This window comes from Scyliorhinus canicula, chromosome 1 (assembly GCF_902713615.1).
Source record: "Scyliorhinus canicula chromosome 1, sScyCan1.1, whole genome shotgun sequence".
Taxonomy (NCBI): domain Eukaryota; kingdom Metazoa; phylum Chordata; class Chondrichthyes; order Carcharhiniformes; family Scyliorhinidae; genus Scyliorhinus; species Scyliorhinus canicula.
In genome coordinates, this window is record NC_052146.1 from 183795833 (window position 1) to 183818287 (window position 22455).

The window sequence follows — 22455 nt, forward strand, 5'->3', positions numbered from 1 at the left end:
GCCTGTTCAAGAGGTGATTGATAAGAAGGTGCCAGATGTCTTCAAAGAGTTTACTTGTGTGGGTAAAGTTTACACATGTGTATCAGAAGGAGCAGGTAAAGAAGTCACAATTTAAAGAGATATGGGAGCTAGTCAATCTTTAATGGTAAGAGATGAGGAGTTGTGTAGTTTGGGAAGAATGTTGCCAGGAAAGGTGGTAATATGTGGAATTCAGGGTGAGAGGAGTAGTGTTCCATTATATAAGGTAAGGTTGGAAAGTCCAGTGAAGAGTGGTGAAGCGGTAGTAGGAGTAATAGGGAAACTATCTTGTCCAGGAATACAGTTTATCTTGGGTAATGATATAGCTGGATCGCAAGTGGGAGTGATGCCTACTGTGGTTGATAAGCCAGTGGAAAAGTGTTGAAGGACGGATAACCTGGGATTTTCCTGGATTGTGTAGTAACAAGGTCAGAGAAATCAAAAAGTGAAGATGAAGTTGAACTGCAATTATCAGAAATGATTTTTGATCAGATGGTTGAAAAAGAACAAGAACAGGTGGATGAGGCGGATATTTTTACTTCAGGAAAATTGGCACAGTTACAACAGAAAGATGCAGAAATAAAACGGATGTATCAGAAAGCATATACGGAAGAGGAATCTGAGTGTATACCAGAGTGTTATTACCGTAAAAGTGATGTCTTGATGAGAAAATGGAGACCTTTACATATGCAGGTGGATGAAAAGTAGGCAGACGTTTATCAAGTGGTATTGCCGGTGGGGTATTGAAAGGAGGTGTTGCGAGTTGCACATGAGGTACCAGTGGGAAGTCATTTGGGGAAAAGGAAAACTCAAGCTAAAATCCAGAAACAATTTTATTGGCCTGGATGACATAAAGATGTAGTTACATTTTGTCAATCATGTCACACATGGCAAGTGATAGGAAAACCTCAAGCAGTGATTAAACCAGCGGCCTTAATTCCCATTCCAGCATTTGAGGAACCTTTTACAAGGGTCCTAATTGATTGCTTAGGACCGCTTCCTAAAATGAAAAGTGGGAATCAATATCATTTGGCTATAATGGATGTGTCTACTAGGTTTCCAGAGGACATTCCAGTACATAAGAACATAAGAACTAGGAGCAGGAGTAGGCCATCTGGCCCTTCGAGCCTGCTCCGCCATTCAATTAGATCATGGCTGATCTTTTGTGGACTCAGCTCCACTTTCCGGCCCGAACACCATAACCCTTAATCCCTTTATTCTTCAAAAAACTATCTATCTTTACCTTAAAAACATGTAATGAAGGAGCCTCAACTGCTTCACTGGGCAAGGAATTCCATAGATTCACAACCCTTTGGGTGAAGAAGTTCCTCCTAAACTCAGTCCTAAATCTACTTCCCCTTATTTTGAGGCTATGCCCCCTAGTTCTGCTGTCACCCGCCAGTGGAAACAACCTGCCCGCATCTATCCTATCTATTCCCTTCATAATTTTAAATGTTTCTATAAGATCCCCCCTCATCCTTCTAAATTCCAACGAGTACAGTCCCAGTCTACTCAACCTCTCCTCATAATCCAACCCCTTCAGCTCTAGGATTAACCGAGTGAATCTCCTCTGCACACCCTCCAGTGCCAGTACGTCCTTTCTCAAGTAAGGAGACCAAAACTGAACACAATACTCCAGGTGTGGCCGCACTAACACCTTATACAATTGCAACATAACCTCCCTAGTCTTAAACTCCATCCCTCTAGCAATGAAGGACAAAATTCCATTTGCCTTCTTAATCACCTGTTGCACTTGTAAACCAACCTTCTGTGACTCATGCACTAGCACACCCAAGTCTCTCTGAACAGCGGCATGCTTTAATATTTTATCGTTTAAATAATAATCCCGTTTGCTGTTATTCCTACCAAAATGGATAACCTCACATTTGTCAACATTGTATTCCATCTGCCAGACCCGAGCCCATTTACTTAACCTATCCAAATCCCTCTGCAGACTTCCAGTATCCTCTGCACTTTTCGCTTTACCACTCATCTTAGTGTCATCTGCAAACTTGGACACATTGCCCTTGGTCCCCAACTCCAAATCATCAATGTAAATTGTGAACAATTGTGGGCCCAACACGGATCCCTGAGGGACACCACTAGCTACTGATTGCCAACCAGAGAAACACCCATTTATCCCAACTCTTTGCTTTCTATTAATTAACTAATCCTCTATCCATGCTACTACTTTACCCTTAATGCCATGCATCTTTATCGTATGCAGCAACCTTTTGTGTGGCACCTTGTCAAAGGCTTTCTGGAAATCCAGATATACCACATCCATCGGCTCCCCGTTATCTACTGCACTGGTAATGTCCTCAAAAAATTCCACTAAATTAGTTAGGCACGACCTGCCTTTTACGAACCCATGCTGCGTCTGCCCAATGGGACAATTTCTATCCAGATGCCTCGCAATTTCTTCCTTGATGATAGATTCCAGCATCTTCCCTATTACCGAAGTTAAACTCACTGGCCTATAATTTCCTGCTTTCTGCCTACCTCCTTTTTTAAACAGTGGCGTCACGTTTGCTAATTTCCAATCCACCGGGACCACCCCAGAGTCTAGTGAATTTCGGTAAATTATCACTAGTGCACCTACAATTTCCCTAGCCATCTCTTTTAGCACTCTGGGATGCATTCCATCAGGGCCAGGAGACTTGTCTACCTTTAGCCCCATTAGCTTGCCCATCACTCCCTCCTTAGTGATAACAATCCTCTCAAGGTCCTCACCTGTCATAGCCTCATTTCTATCAGTCGCTGGCATGTTATTTGTGTCTTCCACTGTGAAGACCGACCCAAAAAACCTGTTCAGTTCCTCAGCCATTTCCTCATTTCCCATTATTAAAACTCTTCTCATCCTCTAAAGGACCAATATTTACCTTAGCCACTCTTTTTTGTCTTATATATTTGTAAAAACTTTTACTGTCTGTTTTTATATTCTGAGCAAGTTTACTCTCATACTCTTCTTTATAGCTTTTTTAGTAGCTTTCTGTTGCCCCCTAAAGATTTCCCAGTCCTCTAATCTCCCAGCAATCTTTGCCACTTTATATGCTTTTTCCTTCAATTTGATACTCTCCCTTATTTCCTTAGATATCCACGGTCGATTTTCCCTCTTTCTTCCGTCCTTCCTTTTTGTTGGTATAAACCTTTGCTGAGCACTGTGAAAAATCGCTTGGAAGGTTCTCCACTGTTCCTCAACTGTTCCACCATAAAGTCTTAGCTCCCAGTCTACCTTAGCTAGTTCTTCTCTCATCCCCTTGTAATCTCCTTTGTTTAAACACAAAACACTAGTATTTGATTTTACTTTCTCATCCTCCATCTGTATTTTAAATTCCACCATATTGTGATCGCTCCTTCCGAGAGGATCCCTAACTATGAGATCATGAATCAATCCTGTCTCATTACACAGGACAAGATCTAGGACCGCTTGTTCCCTCGTAGGTTCCATTACATACTGTTCTAGGAAACTATCGCGGATACATTCTATAAACTCCTCCTCACGGTTGCCTTGACCGACCTGGTTAAACCAATCGACATGTAGATTAAAATCCCCCATGATAACTGCTGTACCATTTCTACATGCATCAGTTATTTCTTTGTTTATTGCCTGCCTCACCATCTCGTTACTATTTGGTGGCCGATAGACTACTCCCATCAGTGACTTTTTCGCCTTACTATTCCTGATTTCCACCCAAATAGATTCAACCTTATCCTCCATAGCACCGATGTCATCCCTTACTATTGCCCGGATGTCATCCTTAAATAACAGAGCAACACCACCTCCCTTACCATCCACTCTGTCCTTCCGAATAGTTTGATACCCTCGGATATTTAACTCCCAGTCGTGACCATCCTTTAACCATGTTTCAGTAATGGCCACTAAATCATAATCATTTACGATGATTTGTGCCACCAACTCATTTACTTTATTCCGAATACTACGAGCATTCAGGTAAAGTACACTTATGTTGGTTTTTTTACCTCTGTTTTGAATCTTAACATCTCCAGTTTTATTCCTTTTGTTATTACTGGGCCTATTCACTGTGCTCCCCTCAGTCACTGTACCTTGTACTGTCGCCCTTATGGATTCCTGACTATGTCTTCTCTGCCTTGCACTTTTCCCCTTACTTCCTTTTGTTTCTGTCCCTGTTTTACTACCTTCCAACTTCCAGCATCAGTTCCCATCCCCCTGCCACATTAGTACGTAATATTACTGCTAAAAAGATTGTGGAGGAGTTACTTAAATTCTTTACTAGATATGGACTACCCACAGAAATACAATTGGATCAAGGGTCACATTTTACCTCAAAGTTATTCAAAGAAGTTATTGGATAGCTTAGGAATAAAATAATTTAAATCAACTGCTTTCCACCCAGAATCGCAGGGAGCATTAGAAAGGTGGTATCAGACATTAAAGGCAATTTTGAGGGCTTATTGTCAAGATTATCCAGAGGATTGGGATAAAGGAATTCCATTCCTATTGTTTGCAATTAGGGATGCGCCTAATGAGTCAACCAAATTTAGTCCTTTTGAACTAATTTTTGGCCATGAGCTATTAGGACCACTTGAATTGATTAAGGAAAAATTGTTGGGTGAGAAATCAGAAATTACATTATTGGATTATGTGTCAAATTTTAGGGAACAATTAAATAGGATAGGTGAATTGGCTAGAGCTAGACAACATTTGAAAGTTGCTCAAAATATAATGAAACGGGTAGCGGACAAAAAATCCAAAGTTCGTAGTTTTGCCAGTGGAGATAAAGTTTTAGTGTTGTTACCAGTGGTAGGTGAACCTTTAAAAGCTAGGTTTTGTGGACCTTATCAGATTGAAAAGAAATTAAGTGAGGTGAATTATGTGGTAAAAATACCAGAAGGAAGACTCACCGAGTGCGTCATGTGAATATGCTTAAAGGGTATTTTGAAAGGGAAGGAGAGAAAAAGGAGGAGGTTTTAATGATTCTAACTCAGGAGACTTCCGGTGACGATGGGCAGGAGGCAGCCGCGCGTTGGCGGGCTCTCGTTCGGGAACGGCATTGTCAGGGGGGTAACGCCCGGTCCTAAGGGCAGCGGAGGCAGAAAAAGTCGGGAGACAGTGTAGGGAGGGGAAATGTCAAAGATCAGCAAAAAAACGGCCGTGAAAAAAGCGACTGAAAGACCGTCGGGGAGTGGAAAGGTCACCGCCGTGTCAGTATAGAAAATGAAGGCTGGAGCACCAGGGGAGGCCTCATTGCTTACGGCTGAAGAAATAACTACGGTGATGGCCGTGGAAGTCGAAACGCAGTTTACAAAACACCTGGAGGCAATGAGGAAGGAGATGGGGGCGGTTTTGAAGGTGCTGGTGGAGGAGGCGATTACCCCGGTTAGGATGGCGGTGGCGAGCGCAGTGGCGGAGGTGTGGGAGCAAGGCAAGGCGCTAAAGGAAGTGGAAGAGACATTACTGCAGCACAGTGATCAACTTACCTCGATGGGGAAGGAGATGCGGAAGGTGATAGAGATCAACAAGGATCTGCGAGGCAAAACGGAAGACCTGGAAAACAGATCCAGGCGACAGAATATGAGGATTGTGGGGATGCCCGAAGGAGTGGAAAGACCGAGGCCGACTGAGTATTTTGCCATGATGTTGGCGAAACTATTGGGGGAGGGGGGGAGGATCCCCCCCTGATATGAACTGGATCGGGCTCATCGGTCGTGGAGGCCTGTACCAAAGGCGAGTGAGCCACAAAGAGTAGTGACTTTGTGCTTCCATTGGTACAGTGAAAAGGAGAAGGTCCTGTGCTGGGCTGAGCAGAAGCGGGTGGTGCAGTGGGCTGGAGCTGGTATACGCGTATACCAGGACTTTACGGTGGAGCTGGCGAGAAGGCGGGATGCCTTCAACCGGGTGAAGAGGGCACTGTACATTAGCAAGGTGCAGTGCGGCATTGTATATCCAGCGAAGCTGAGGGTGATCTACAAGTTCAAGGACTTTTATTTTGGGATGGCAGAAGCAGCGGAGGACTTTGCGAAGGCAAAAGGACTGTGGCAGAATTGAGAAATGGTCATGTACCGATGTAGCCTCATGACAGTATTTTTTTTTTCACTGCGTGCTGGTGTATGGGCTCTAGGAGCCAACGTTGTATATATTTGGACAAGGGAAGAAATGGGACTTTCAGTCGTAATGAGGGTTCTTTGGGGTGTGGGTGGGTATGCGGGGTTTGTATGCTAAAGGGGACTTCTGGGTTTTTCCTGGGGTCGGGCAGTGGGGGAAAGAGACCCAGGCGAGGGCCTCCACGCTGGCCGGTTTAAGCCAGCCAGTGAACGGGGGTGAGGTGGGGGGGGAGTGGCTGCGGCCATCGGAGCCTGGCAGAACAGGATCCGAGGGGTCTAGACGGGGTGGAAAGTTGGGGGGAAGGAACTGAGGTTGGGGGGGAGGGAGGATTTTTACAAGAGGAAGTAGAAGGGAGGAGTTGGGGAGGGGGGGCGTTTACAACTCTTGGGTGTCATTTACGGTACTCTTTTGGAGGTTGGATGGCATTGAGTGTCATCGAGGGGGGGGGGGGTGCGGATTCTATAGGTTAATGGTGACCATGGGACATTCCGGACTCCTTTCTCTTTTTCGCCTTTGGTTTTTTTTTTTCCACCATGGGAGGGTTTGTTTTATTTGATGCATATATTGACAGGTGGGCTGTTGGCTGGGGTGGTGGGAGGATGGGATTGTTGTTGATGTTAAGGGTATTGACTTTGTATCTGTTACTGTTTACTGCTTGTTGGTGGGGTGTACATTTTGAAGGAAAATGTGAAAATGGAGAATAAAAACATTTAAAAAAAAAGATTCTAACTCAAAGTGATGAACCAAATCCAGATGACTGTGAATTTGACAGACCTCAAATTAAATTGGAAAACCAGGATGTTCTTAAAAATTGGGATAAAGTTACCTTCCAGAAGAAAAACAAACTGACCTGAAAGAGTTATTGATTTCACATGGGCAAGTTTGTAGAGATAAATTGGGAAGTACTAAAATGGCTATACATGATGTAGATGGGGGAAATTCTGTTCCAATCAAACAACATCCATACAGACTTAACCCTTTAAAATTGGCACAAGTTAACAAAGAGATTGAGAGTATGCTTAAAAATGGCATAATTGAAGTGGGTTGCAGCCAATTGAGCTCACCCATAGTGATGGTGCCTAAACCAGACGGTACCCAATGGTTGTGTGTGGACTATAGAAAGGTTAATGCAGTTACAAGAACGGACTCTTATCCTATCCCACATTTGGAGGATTGCATTGAGAAAGTGGGACAATCAGTTTTTATTTCCAAATTAGGTTTACTTAAAGGTTACTGGCAGGTACCTTTATCCGAAAGGGCAAAGGAGATTTCAGCTTTTGTGACTCCAGATGGTATATCCCAATTCAAAGTTATGCCATTTGGCATGAAAAACGCCCCAGCCACATTTCAACGGTTAACTAACACTGTCGTTTCAGGATTACCCAATTGTGCGGTATACATCGACGATCTGGTAATTTTCATCCAGACATGGAAAGAACATTTAAAACATCTGATGGAGTTATTCGATCGACTTCAGAAGGCGGGTTTGGTGATAAACCTAGCCAAAAGTGAATTTGGAAAAGCCCAAGTCACTTTCCTTGGCCATACAATTGGACACGGTCGAATGGTCCCACGGGATGTGAAAACAAAAGTTATTGGGGAGTTTCCGATACCCTCGACACGACGGGAAATAATGCGATTTTTTGGCATGAGTGGATTTGATCGAACATTTGTGCAAATGTTTTGTAGCGTGATTGCTCCACTGATGGACTTTCTGAAGAAATGTCGAAAATGTCAATGGACAGCGGAGTTTCAACAGGCATTTGACTGCCTGAAAGCTGTGATAACCAATGCGCATGTGTTGAACAATTGCAAGGGACTCAGTGATCAGATTGAACTAAAGTATCTGACTTTAAAGAGAAATGCCGAGGGGTAGAGAAATGGACGGATCGTGCAGAGACTTTCTTGTTAAAAGAGACTGTTAATCGAGACAGATTTCAGTTAGAGGAAGAAAAATGGAAAAAAATGGACTATTATTATACCTGTTTACGTGCGTTGTTTTTTGAAACAAACAAGTATATTTACTGTGTGCATTTCTTAAAGGATAGTGCAAAGATGAAAAACGAAACCATCTTGAAGTTGGTGGTTTATTTTTTTTTCTTGGGGGAGGTGTCATGTGAGAGTACGTTTAAGAAATGGGTGTTTAAGAAATGTACCTTTAAAAAATGTAGCTGCTCATGTTACTGGAGTGATGTCAGAGTGTGGGTGGAGCTGAGCTCTACTTCTGCATTTTTGTTTCAGTTTGAGAAAAAGCTTGGGTGTGTCTGTGTTTTTTCAGTGAACTGCATCTGAAGTAGAGCTGCACTGTTGATCTCTGCCATCCAGACTATCTATGGATCATTTGGTGAACTCAGAATTGTAAAAGGTCTCAGTATTGAATGTAAACTTAATGTGCTCCTGTTTGACAGTTTGTTAAGTCTTTTGGATGTTAAAAGGACAGCTTACAGGGTTACTTAGTGTTGTAGTCTTTGGGGTTGTATTTGAATTAATGTTGCTTAGATGTTCACTGTTTGCTTTAAAAAGGTTAACTTACATTCATAGAATAAACATTGTTTTGTTTTTTAAAATATCTGTCCTCTTCTGCTGTACCACACCTGTAGAGTGAGCCGTGTGCTCCCCATGCCACAATCTATTAAAAGTTGTGGGTCAGGTGAACTCCATGATGCACTTTGGGTTTCTCTAAACCCTGACCCATGACATGGGTAAGATGGCTCGGGAGAGGGCATCAGCCAAGTGCAGCTCCTTCCCACATTTGTATTTGAGAGTGAGGTTGTAGCGTTTCAACTTTAGCATCATGTGTTGCAGCCATGCAGGCACAGTGTGAAGAGGTTTATTTAAGATAGTTATGAGTGGCATCTGTTTCAACAGTTGCAGGGTGACCAAAAATGAAGTCATGGAATTTCTGACAGACAAAGACGAAAAGCAAGAAGTTCCTTTTCAATCTGTGCCGAGTGAGCCTCAGTGTCAGTGAGGGTCCTTGAAGCAAAGCTTTGGCATTCTGGATGCAGACTGCACCAAGTCTGTGCTGGGAGGCATCTGCTGATATGAGTATGAATGCTTGAACAACAAAGTATTGTAATACTGATGGGACTGTGAGCGCTTGTTTGAGTCTATTGAAGACTGGTGTGTGGTGCTCTTGCCAGCACCATTTGACACCTTGGTGGAGAAGTAGAGGGGCTGTTTAGCACACTGGGCTAAATCACTGGCTTTGAAAGCAGACCAAGGCAGGCCAGCAGCACGGTTCGATTCCCGTAACAGCCTCCCCGAACAGGCGCCGGAATGTGGCGACTAGGGGCTTTTCACAGTAACTTCATTGAAGCCTACTCGTGACAATAAGCGATTTTCATTTTAGAAAGATAATTTGTCATACCAAGAAAGAGATGTAAAGCGTGCTTGTCAATGGAAATGGCCATCTGTCATGTAGCCCTCGTTTTGTCTGGATCAGGCTTAACACCATCAACTGTGAGTAGTAAATGGCCCATGGACCTGGTTTACGCTGAATCTGCATCTTGCTCGGTTAAGCTTTAATTGGATAGTCCTGACTTTGTCAAGGACAAGATGAAAACATGCATCATGTTCTTGCATAGTTCGACCCCAAACAAGGATGTCATCAACAACAATCTCCCATGGTTGGCCTGCAAAGAGTTGCTCCATGCACCGCTGGAAAAACTCACATGTCTGTGAAGATCCCAAAGAGCATACAAAGAAAATGATATCTGCCGATTGGAAACATGACTGTGGTTAGTTCAGAGGATTCCTCATATAGTGGGATCTGCCAGAACCTGCATTTCGCATTGACAGTGCTGAACACCTTGGCATGTCTGCTATCACCAGTTCCACTGTCTTCAGTGCCCATAATTGGATTTTTTTTAAAGGAGTTATGACATCATCCAATGCTGCTCATTCATGATTTTCTGTTTCATGGCTACTGGTACTCTTCTCAGAGCACAGACTGTTGATGGTAATGCATAATTTAGTGTCATGTGGTATACAACTGGTCTCTTACCAATCATGTCACAGTTAAAGAGGTCTCTATATGCTGTCACCTCTGTAACTTACAGATGTTGAGCATGTACTTCTTTTTTTTCACAAACAATTTTAATGAGGTATTTTTGGCATTACAAACAACAGTATAAAAACAGTGTACAAAGAAGAATAAACAGTACAAACCCCGACACCCGTCCCTCCAAGACCCGCCTATTCAACCCCCTATTCTACGCTACCCTAGCCCCCCCTTCCCGCCCCCCTTGCTGACCATCAATTCTCCACAAAGAAGTTGATGAATGGTTGCCACCTTCGGATGAACCCTAACACTGACCCTCTCAAGGCAAACTTAATCTTCTCCAGGCCAAGAAAGCTTGCCATGTCGGTTAACCAGGCCTCCGACTTCGGGGGCTTTGAGTCCCTCCAAGCTAATAATATCCGTCTCCGGGCTACCAGGGAAGCAAAGGCCAGAATATCCGCCTCTCTCTCCTCCTGGATTCCCGGATCCTCCAACACCCCAAAAATCGCCACCTCTGGACTCATTGCCGCCCTCGTTTTCAATACTCTGGACATGACGTCCGCAAAGTTTTGGACACGCCCAGAACATGTGGACATGGTTCGCTGGTCCGCCCGCACATTTTACACACCTGTCTTCCACCCCAAAGAATCTACTCACCTGGGCCACTGTCATATGAGCTAGGTGTACCACCTTGAATTGGATCAAGCTGAGCCTTGCGCATGTAGCGGTCGCATTGACTCTGCTCAACGCGTCCACCCATAAGCCGTCCTCTATCTCTCCCCCAAGCTCCGCCTCCCACTTACGCTTACGCTCCTCGATCTGCGTCTCCTCCGCCCCCAGGGCAGCACGGTAGCATTGTGGATAGCACAATCGCTTCACAGCTCCAAGGTCCCAGGTTCGATTCCGGCTTGGGTCACTGTCTGTGCGGAGTCTGCACATCCTCCCTGTGTGTGCGTGGGTTTCTTCCGGGTGCTCCGGTTTCCTCCCACAGTCCAAAGATGTGCAGGTTAGGTGGATTGGCCATGATAAATTGCCCTTAATGTCCAAAATTGCCCTTAGTGTTGGGTGGGGTTACTGGGTTATGGGGATGGGGTGGAGGTGTTAACCTTGGGTAGGGTGCTCTTTCCAGGAGCCGGTGCAGACTCGATGGGCCGAATGGCCTCCTCCTGCACTGTAAATTCTATGATCTATGATTAGTTCTTTATAGATGTCCGAGACACTCCCTTCCCCCACCAATCCCCTAGACACCACACTATCCTGGATCCCCCTTAGTGGCAGGAGTGGGAAGGAGGATACCTGCCTGCGCAGAAAGTCCCACACCTGTAAATATCTGAAGTCGTTCCCTCTTGCTAACTCAAACTTCTCCTCCAGCGCCCTTAAGCTAAGGAAGCTCCATTCCAGGAACAGGTCCCCATCCTCTCATTTCCCGCCCTTTGGCATACTCGAAACCCCCCATCCAAGCTCCCTGGGGCAAACCGGTGGTTGTCACATTTTGGGGACCAGACTGATGCTCCCACTACTCCAACATACCCCAGATCTTCAAGGCCACCACCACCACGGGACTGGTGGAATATCTCGCCGGTGGGAACGGCAGAGGTGCCGTTATCAATGTCCCCAAGCTGGTGCCCCTACATGAAGCTGACTCCATCCGCTCCCAAACTGACCCTGCCCCACCACCCACTTCCTTATCATAGCAATATTTGCCGCCCAGTAGCAATTACTGAAGTTTGGCAGGGCAAGCCCTCCCTCCCCCGATTTATCTCAAGCACCGCCTTCTTCACCCGCGGGGACTTACCCGCCCAGACAAAACCCAAAATGATTTTGTTAATCCTCTTGACGCCAGTGGCGTAGTGGTTAGCATTGCTGCCTACGGCGCTGATTACCTGGGTTCGAATCCCGGCCCTGGGTCACTGTCTGTGAGGAGTTTGTACATTCTCCCCATGTCTGCGTGGGTTTCGCCCCCACAACCCAAAGGTGTGCAGGTTAGGTCGATTGGCCACGTTAAATTGCCCCTTAATTGGGAAAAATAATTGGGTACTCTAAATTTATAGAAAAAAAAAGGACCGCGGGATGAAAATTGGGAGGCATTGGAATACAAATAAAAATCTCGGTCTGCACCCTCCCAGCCAGCGACAGCGGGAGCACATCCCATCTCCGGAACTCGCCCCTCATCTGCTCGACCAACCGGGACAAGTTCAACTTATGTAACCGGACCCAGTCGCACGCCACTTGTATCCCTAGGTACCTAAAATTGTCCTCCACTAACCTAAACGGTAGCTCCGCCAGCCGACCCTCCTGACCTCTTGCCTGGACTACAAACATCTTGCTCTTTGTCATATTCAGTTTATATCCCGAAAACCGGATAAATTCCCCTAAAGTCGCCATGATCTCACCCATCCCTGCCCCTGGATCTGCTACATATAAGAGCAGGTCGTCTGCGTACAGCGAGACCCTATGTTCCACCCCCCCAACCAGCCCCTTCCAACCCCTTGAAGCTCTCAGAGCAATTGCCAGCGACTCTATAGCTAACGTAAACAGCAGTGGGAAGAGGGGACATCCCTGTCTTGTCCCCCGGTGCAGTCTAAAATAGTCCGAGGTCGACCTATTCGTCCTTACACTAGCCTCCGGGACCTGGTACAACAGCCTAACCCAGACGATAAAGCCCCTACCGAACCCAAATCGTCCCAACACCTCCCATAGATATTCCCACTCCACCCGGTCGATGATGCCACCGGAGAGTAGAGAGGTTGAGGTAGTGGTGGCTATGGATGTGGAGAAGGCGTTCGACCGGGTGGAGTGGGAATATCTATGGGAGGTGTTGGGACGATTTGGGTTCGGTAGGGGCTTTATCGACTGGGTTAGGCTGTTGTACCAGGTCCCGGAGGCTAGTGTAAGGGCGAATAGGTCGACCTCGGACTACTTTAGACTGCACCAGGGGACAAGACAGGGATGCCCCCTCTCCCCATTGCTGTTTACGTTAGCTATAGAGCCGCTGGCAATTGCTCTGAGAGCTTCAAGGGGTTGGAAGGGGCTGGTTAGGGGGGTGGAACATAGGGTCTTGCTGTACGCAGACGACCTGCTCTTATATGTAGCAGATCCAGGGGCAGGGATGGGTGAGATCATGGCGACTTTGGGGGAATTTGTCCGGTTTTCGGGATATAAACTGAATATGACAAAGAGCAAGGAACAGCACCCCCTCTGTCCCTTGCCTCATTAAAAACCTTGACCAGCAACGGCCCTAATATCCCCGAGAATTTCTTGTAGAATTCCACCGGGTACCCGTCCGGCCCTGGGGCTTTACCCGATTGCATTGCCTTCAAGCCCTCAGCTATTTCTTCGGCCCTGATCGGAGCCTCCAGCCCGTCCACCAGCTCCCTGCCCACCCTTGGGTAGGTCAGTCCATTCAAAAAGCGTCTCATCCCCTCGGGCCTGGTGGGTGTCCCGAGCGATAGAGTCTGCTGTAAAAGTCCCTGAACGACCTGTTTAGCCCTGCCGACTCCCCTACCAAGTTCCCATCCCCATCAACCACCTTTTCTATTTCCCTGGCTGCCTGCCTCTTCCTAAGCTGCTGTGCCAGCATTCTGCTGGCCTTCTCCCCATGTTCATAAAATGCCCTCCTCGCCTTTCTAAGCTGCTCCACTGGCTTGCCTGTGGACAACACCCCAAACTCAGCCTGCAGCCTCCGACGTTCCCTTAACAGTTCCACCCCCTGGGTCGCCACATACCTATCTCTCTGTCGGATCTCCTTAAACAGTCGGTCCGTCTCCGCCCTATCCATCCTGTCCCTATGAGCCCGGATCGAAATCAGCTCCCCTCTCACCACTGCCTTCAGCACCTCCCAGACCACCACTGCTGAGACTTCCCCATGTCATTGACCTGCAGGTACTTCTGCATGCACTTCCTCACCCTCTCGCACACCACCTCGTCCACCATCAAGCCCATGTCCAATCTCCACTGCAGGCGCTGGAAGCTCTCCTCACTAACCTGCAGTTCCACCCAATGTGGGGCATGATCCAAAATAGTGATGGCCGAATGCTCCGTGTCCACCACCCCCGCCAGCAAATCCCTGCTTAAAATGAAAAAATCAATCAGGGAGTAAACATGCGACTAAAAAAAAAACTCGCTCCCCGTCGGCTGCCTAAACCTCTATGGGTCGATTCCCCCCATCTGCTCCATGAACCCTATCAGTTCCTTTGCCATTGTTGGCACCCTCCCTGCTTCCGAACACAACCAGTCCAGGCTGGGGTCGATGACCGTATGAAAATCCCCTCCCATCACCAACTTGTGCGAGTCCAATGAATTCTACATCGTCCAAGTTTGGCACGTACATGTTAACCAAGGCTACCTTGCTTCCCTCCAGCTTACCGCTCACCATGACATAACAGCTCCCGCCCTCCGAGACAAAACTGCCCACCTGGAATTGCATCCGCTTATTGATTAAAATCGCCACCCTTTGGTGTCCAGCCCTGAATGGAAGACCTGACTGACCAAACCCTTCCTTAGCCTAACTTGATCCCCTTTCAGGTGTGTCTCCTGCAACATCACCACGTCTGCCTTCAGAGCCCTCAGATGCACGAACAAACGAGCCCTCTTGACCGGCCCATTCAACCCTCTAACATTCTAGGTGATCAGCCTGGTTGGGGGCACCGCCCCCCCCCCATCGATCAGCCATCCCTTTCCTGGGCCTGCCCCCAGCCCATGCACCGCGCCTCCATCGGCCTGCCTCCTGGCAGCTGCCACCCCCAACCTCCTCTCTGTCCCAATACCCAAGTCCCTCCCTCGTCAGCAGAGTAACTCTCCCCCCCCCCCCTCCAGCAACACCACATTGTAACCTAACCCCTGCTCTATATTGAACATATATACCCCCCTCTCCACTGTGCTTCTGTAGACTAGCTCACCCAGCTAGCCTGGTGACCCTCGCCTCCGGACCCAAGAAGTCTCCCACCTATTATTCCCTACTCCCCTTCCCCCCCGCCCATCGAAACTACTTCCCTCATCAAACCGAGACCGAATAATCTCCCAATTACCATAGGAGACAACCCAAATGAAAAACCCACAGAGAACCCCCCCAATAGTGCAAACCAAAGTAATAAAAAGTAAAAAGCCACCACCAAAACGTCGAAAACCCATAGAAACCGAATAACTTTTACTTCCCCACCTTCACCCAAACTTAAAAGGAGAAGAAAAACGACAGTCAAAACATATACACATCACTCAGAAAAGTTACAACTTAAAACCAAAAAGTTCTCAGTTCTGCGCCAGTCCCTTCTTCTTGGCAAAGTCCATTACGTCTTCGGGCGATTCAAAATAATGGTGCTGGTCCCCGTATGTAACCCAAAGACACGCCGAGTAAAGCAGCCCAAATTTCACCTTCTTCTTAAACAGGATCTCCTTCACTTGCCTAAAGCCTGCCCTCCTTCTGGCCACCTTCACACTCAGGTCCTGACAGACCCACAATATGCTTTGTCCCACTTGCAGCCCCTAATATGCTTGGCCCACTGGAGAACACACTCCTTCTACAAAAATCGGTGGAATCGGACCACCATCAGCCTTGGGGGGGTCGCCCGGTCGTGGCTTCCTCGCAATCGCCCTGTCCACCTCCAACAGTCGGGGAAAAGCCGCCTCCCCCAGAAGCTTCTGGTACATACTCGCCACAAACGCGCCAGCATCAGCCCCCTCAGGGAGACCGACAATTCTTAAGTTCTGCCGGCGAGCTCTGTTCTCCAGATCTTCCACCTTCTCCAGCAACCTCTTTTGCTGAGCCTTCAGCATCCCCACCTCTAGGTCGACCACCTTTTGGTGCTGCTCCTGGTCCGCCAGCGCTTTCTCCAACTTCTGAATCGTCCGATCCTGGGCATCCAGCCTGCGCTCCAGCTGCTCGATTGACTCCTTTATCGGGTCAAGACATTCCCGTTTCTGTCTGGCAAAGTCCTCTTGGATGACCTGCATCAGCTCCTCCATCGATGGCTGGGCCATCGCAGCAGGGGTCCAAAATCAGCCATGTTGTATTCAGCTGCCACCTCCACCCAGCCCTTGCTTATCTTTTTATTTCTTCCTCTTCGGTCCCTTGGGGTTCTCCGTTCCATACACCACTGTGTGGGTCCAGAGCCTAATTGTCTGCACCTTCAAAGCCAAAATACGAAACCACGAAAACATCGGGGAAAAAGGTCCAAAAATCCGGCCAGAGCGGGAGCCACCAAATGTGTGACTTACTCCCTCATAGCCGCCACCGGAAATCGTAGAGCATGTACTTCTGGAGCAAGTTGAAGGAGCCCCAATGTAATGCTGTCCCGTAGTCCTAGTAAAGGATTTACGTTCTGGTCAATATGGAACTTGAAATTTCCCTGTGTGCAGTGGAAGGTTGCTACATCTTCAGTGTGGATTATCTATCCACCAAAAGCCACATGGTGTGTCTGGGTGCTGGGGTCTGGTGCTGCATGCGGTCTACATTCTGCAACCTTTGGCCATACATTATCCTTTGCTCCAGTATCAATCTTGACTTGAAGTCTGTTAATTATGTTGACTCACTTTTTCCTGTAACATTGTCAACACTGTTGCATTAGAGTATTATTGGACGCTCTGTAATTTCACTGTTTTGATTGAACTCTAATTCTTTCACCTTACTGATACTCAAACCTCAGAGGATCGAACTGTTGCCATGTTGCTGATGGCAGAGGAAGGCTGCTGTGGTTTCGATCTATAGCATTAGCAAAATGATTCAATTTCCTTCATTTGTTGCATCTTTTACCATATGCAAAACAAGCTGTTCTGATCTGTGGGTGCTAGCCGTTGCAGTTAGAGCAGTGTACAGTGATTACCTCGTTTTTCCAGCCTAAAATCTCTTGTTTCTCAGATTATTCATACCTAACGTTGTCCTCATCCTGATGACCACCTTGTGTGCGGCTGCATCAAGCAGTGCGTAGACCCTCGGTATGCAAACACCAAGTGTCACCATGTTCTGAGATTTCATCGGTCCAAATGTTGTGAAGGCCATATTGGCGCAGTTGGACCATGCCACACCTGTTCCTCATGGAAAAGATTGTGCAGAAAAATATCTTCAACCAGAAGCCCATCAAACAGTAGTCTGCATTTAACTTCCTCGAGGCCCTGAGGGAAAAGGAGATGGTGATCCTGTCTGATGATTCCCTGATAACACTGTTAAAAGTCAATTGGCAGAATGCCTCATCACCAAAACTTTCAAACAATCACCAAGATCTAGCTTGGCTGGTGATGAAAAGGGAAAAGGGCACTCTCCACCGTATCCTTGACCTAGAGTATCATAGAATTTACAGTGCAGAAGGAGGCCATTCAGCCCATCGAGTCTGCACCAGCTCTTGGAAAGAGCACCCTACCCGAGGTCAACACCTCCACCCTATCCCCATAACCCAGTAACCCCACCCAACACTAAGGGCAATTTTGGACACTAAGGGCAATTTATCATGGCCAATCCACCTAAGCTGCACATCTTTGGACTGTGGGAGGAAACCGGAGCACCCGGAGGAAACCCACGCACACATGGGGAGGATGTGCAGACTCCACACAGACAGTGACCCAAGCCGGAATCGAACCTGGGACCCTGGAGCTGTGATGCTACCGTGGTGCACATGCATATCTGAAGTCTCTGCACCACCGCACCCTGCCCTCAAAGTGACTGCGGGAGTGGGGGGAGGGGGAAGGGAGGCAACTTATGTTTGCACACCACCTTGTGGAATGTGCCTTTGCAAAGAAGATCTGGAGAGTGATGCAGTTGTATTTATCATGGTACATCCTGCGCAGCTCCGTGCCGCAGGACTCTGTGCTCTAGGGATGCACATAGAGACAAATATCAACTGCTGCTGGAGGATCATCAACTTGGTGAAAGATGCTCTTTGGTCTGCCCAATCTTCCAGTGCAAAGAATTGTCCTCGACAAAGTGTTGCAGACTGGCACATTCCAAGGTGCAGGACTATGTGCTGAGGGACGGATTGGGGTGCTACCAAGGTGGAATGGGGAGAGGCATCTGTGTAAGGCCTTTCAGCCAATCTACACTGAGGGGCTGGCAACTGTGTACTTAACCCTGACTGTATAAAGTAAATGTAACTCTGTTGAAATAACTCAGAATGCAACATGACCTATGTATACAATTTGAACAGTATTGTACTTTCTGTAACAAAAATATTGGAATGTCTGTAATGTTCTCGTTACTGTGTCAAAGCACCTCAGGGTGCATTTTGATCTCACTAGAAAATATGAATATCATTGCACTTTACTGTTGTGACAATTTAAAATGTTTTCTAATGTTTCTTTCATGTATTTGATGAATAAAGTATATTTTTGCAACAAAGAAAAATGAATTTCAGAGGTACGATGGTGAAATATCTAAGACCTTCCAGCCAAAGTGCACCGAGGAGAGAAGAATTGTATAGAACTCGTCACAATGCATGGGGGCAATTTTACTCTCCCATTCGCTCCGAAAGTAAACGCCGATATGGGTGCAAAATCCCACGAGAGTCGGGAATTGAGATTGCCGCCGGCAAATCTTGTTTTCCCGATTTTCCCTGCCCCTCAGCAATGACAAAACGACATTCCCCCCCATTAATAAATTTGAACATTATTAAAGCGCCTACCCATCACATGATCCCCTTCAGTGAATATTACAGTTTTACAACAGCTTTATGAAGACAGGGAACAGTCAAAGGGATCCCACAGGGGCATCAGGTAATGTATAGCCCCCGGGGTCCTTAAGACAGAGATAGATAGGCTCTTGATTAATAAGGAATCAAGGGTTATGGGGAGAAGGCAGGTGAATGGGGATGAAGAAAATATCAGCCATGATTGAATAGCGGAGCAGACTCGATGGGCCGAGCGGCCTACTTCTGCTCCTATGTGTTATGGTCTTATGGGAGAAGAAGGACATGCCGGTAAGTGCCCTGATACTTCCCCCTGACACCGGATGGCACTGACAACCTGTGTCGACCTGTGCCATAGGCAGTACCAGCCAGTGCCAACCTGTGCCGGGTCAGTGCCAGATCAATGGGGAGGGGGCCTCCTGTTATGTGTAATGACAGGGGGGGCGGGGCGGGAGTGCAGAGGCCTTAGAAGGGGTGGAAATGACAGTGAAGTATGTGCCTGGCATTCACAGGGGTAGCACTGGCGATACTGCTGTGGTGGTTGTGGGCGGGGCGGGGAGGGGGGGAATTGCCCACAATAATTGTGCTATGGGGGAGGCGAACAACCCCCGATATCTTCGTGGAGGTGATGTGGGGGTTACTGGGGGAGTTTAAAAAATATATATTTTAATTAAAGACTTTTTTAAAGACCAGCAACCATCATGCCTAACTCCAGTCACTGTTTTGTACCTCCACACTGCAGCATTATATCCTTAACCTCTAGCCCTATGCATGACATTTCTCCCACTTGGACTCCAGACCCCAAACTCATTGACATTTTTAGTAATTGGACCTTGAATAAAAACAGCAAATTGCCTCTCTTTTCTGGTGAGTTAACTTGTCTACTACAGAGCTTGATTAATAAGGCAGTAAAACTAGTCTCTTTACTTAGGATTCACGTCAACTTTGTAAAGAAGTCAGACTTAAATGATTAAAAACATGTTTGAAACTCCATTGGGGAATTATAATGTGTAAACACAAAGAACATGATTACAAGTAGTGTAACTATATAAATATGTTCTGTTTTTTTTATAAATTTAGAGTGCCCAATTCATTTTTTCCAATTAAGGGGCAATTTAGCATGGCCAATCCACCTACCCTGCACATCTTTGGGTTGCGGGGGCGAAACCCACGCAAACACGGGGAGAACGTGCAAACTCCACACGGACAGTGACCTGGGGCCTGGATCTGCGCCGTGAGGAAGCAATGCTAACCACTGCACCACCGTGCAGCCTATAAATACGTTCTGAAGTGTTCCTGTTAAATGTGAAGATAATTATTTTCTGCTTTTACTGTTTTTCTAATGACACCAATACCAGCAAATTTATTATAATATGAAAAGAATACACCAATGACTACTTTTACTTACAATATGGAAGAACATAAACAGCCTTTAAAGTCATACCTTCAACATACGGATCTCTCTCACGGCTATCTTCTTTATGAATGGATCGTCTTCCGATTCCATGAATTTCTTGATGGCAACAATTTGTCCTGTATCTTTGTTCCTGCTCTTGAATACTACACTATAAGACCCTTCACCAATTTTTGCAAGATTTTCATATTTTTCCATTTGTTGCTTTATATTTAGGATAACTGGTTTCAGTGTAGCAGCTATGGTAATTCTGAATGTAGCTCAAATTAAATTGAAATGTATCTTACAAATGAAAGCCACAAGTTCAGAACAAAATCTGATACCAATGAAGCATGGTGGATAATATTTTCAAACAGGGGTTAGTTGCCTGAAAAGAGAAAAAAGGACCCAAATGAAATCACTATATGTTAAATTATTGACTGTGGAACACATTACATGAATACGTAGAATATTGGATTGCTTCTACAGCTACCACAAGCTGAACTCTGACTCTCAGTTTCATGGACAGGATTCTCTGTTGGTCAACTCCAAAATCGGGAAAGGCAACTGGGCGGAGAATCAGTCTTGATGCCGAAATCATGGCGGGCGCTGGGTTCATGCCAAATCACAATTTTACGGTGCCTCGACAGCGGCGTCAATGCATTCCATTCCGCACGTACAGTAAACGCCGGTTGCTTATCATTAGCGGACCGACCGGTATTTTCTGCGGACTCCTGATGCTCTGCCTCTGCCGAGGGGCATTCCCAATGGCAAGGTTCACTTGTGCTTTTTAAAATCGGGAGACAGGCGGCGTGGCTGATGAGATAGAGAAAGAAGGTAGAAGCTGTAGAGGCGCGATTGTGGGCTGCTGGTCCTGACACTGCCCGTGCTGGGTGGGGGGTGGTGGTGACCAGGGGATGGCCTGTGGGGCCAGGATGCCCCCCCCTGGGAGCAGGTATTGCTATTTTGCTGCACCCCCCACTGACTGACTTCTGTGGACTGTGTTTCTGCAGAGTAACACCGGCCGTACGGGTGCCGACCCCACATCCCATTCCTCCACCTTTCCTGCACCCCAGCCCCCCTCCGCATATCACCCCCCGCACCTCATCCCCACCCTCCGCCATACCACCCCACCACAACCAGCCGGCACCCACCAGCGGAGCAACATGCAGCCCACCCAAGGTTGCTGCTCGGGTGTCCCAGGTGGCGTGTTAATGCCCTGTTGTGCCTGCTGCCCATGTGATGTGCAAGGGACAGGAGGGAGGAGTCAAAAGCTCTGTGGTGTTCCGGTACCTCCCCTGCGGGAGTCACCGGCAAGGGCTCAGCACCTCCTCCTCCCTCAAAGTGTCCGATGATCCCCGGGCTACTCCATGGGATGGGGGTGCGAGCGGAGCTAACCCCGAGGGTCCCCCGCCACCTGGCACTGCCAGTCCCGAAGGTCCACTCTCATCTCGATCGGGGTCTGCATGCTCACAGCCATGGAGCAAAGGAGTGGATCATCTCTGTCACATCATTTATTCGACTGTGCCACCACCTTCTGGGTCTGTGCCTCATCAGCCAGTTACTGTGCTACCTCCCTCTGGTACTGGGCCATCTCCCTCTCATACTGGTCACCTCCTTCTGGTACTGGGCCATGTCAGCCAGTGCTTAGGCAATGTTTCCAATGCTCTTGCCATGGCCCGCTGTGACTGGACCATGCTCTGGAGCGCCGCTGCAATGTCCAGCTGGCTGTGGTTCATGGCTGCCTGTGACAGGGTAGCCCTGTCCTGAGCCTCGGCCACCACCTGTATCGATTTCCCCAGGCCTTGGTCATCTTGGACCATGGTGGAAATCTTCGTCCGCAAGGCCTCCACCGCGGACGGCACCCGTGCAGTGTTAGCCTGGGTGACACGCAAGATCGGCACCACCTACTGCTCCTGCACGCGGTTGGACTTCTCCAACCGCACCTGCAGGTGCTGGATGCTTGCCGACAACCCCTCATTTAGTCCCTGGCTCTGCGACTACATCTCCACAATCAATGGGATTGTCCGTTCCAAAGCGCGAAACCCATCTGGACAGATGCTGTTCCTGAGGGTCGGCCCACCCCCCGATCGTCCGCCCCCTCGGTGGTTCTTACCTCCATCTCATGTACCGCAGCATGTGTGTGATGTGCACCAGATAGTGCCCATGAGTCTCTTCACTGAAGTGCCCAATCGAGGTAAGTATCTCAGGGATGGTGAAGTGCGTTGGAGACAGCTGTGATGGGGAGTCGGTGTCTTCCCCGGACTCGAGCTCCGGGGTGTCATGGAATGTGGGACGAGGGCTCCCACCCGTGTCTGTGTCATCGTCGTCACTGCTCCGCACC

At 47.5% G+C, this 22455-nt stretch overlaps 1 protein-coding gene across 4 annotated transcripts in view; it reads right to left on the reverse strand.

Moving 5' to 3' along the window:
- LOC119970022 (cyclin-dependent kinase-like 4) overlaps nucleotides 1-22455 on the reverse strand; it is a 226165-nt gene that overhangs the window by 176400 nt on the left and 27310 nt on the right. For all 4 annotated transcript variants that reach the window (XM_038803982.1, XM_038803978.1, XM_038803974.1 and 1 more), the window contains exon 3: nucleotides 20163-20499. In XM_038803982.1, the coding sequence (XP_038659910.1) occupies nucleotides 20163-20330 (168 nt within the window). In that variant the 5' untranslated portion in view covers nucleotides 20331-20499. The remainder of the gene's footprint in view (nucleotides 1-20162; nucleotides 20500-22455) is intronic.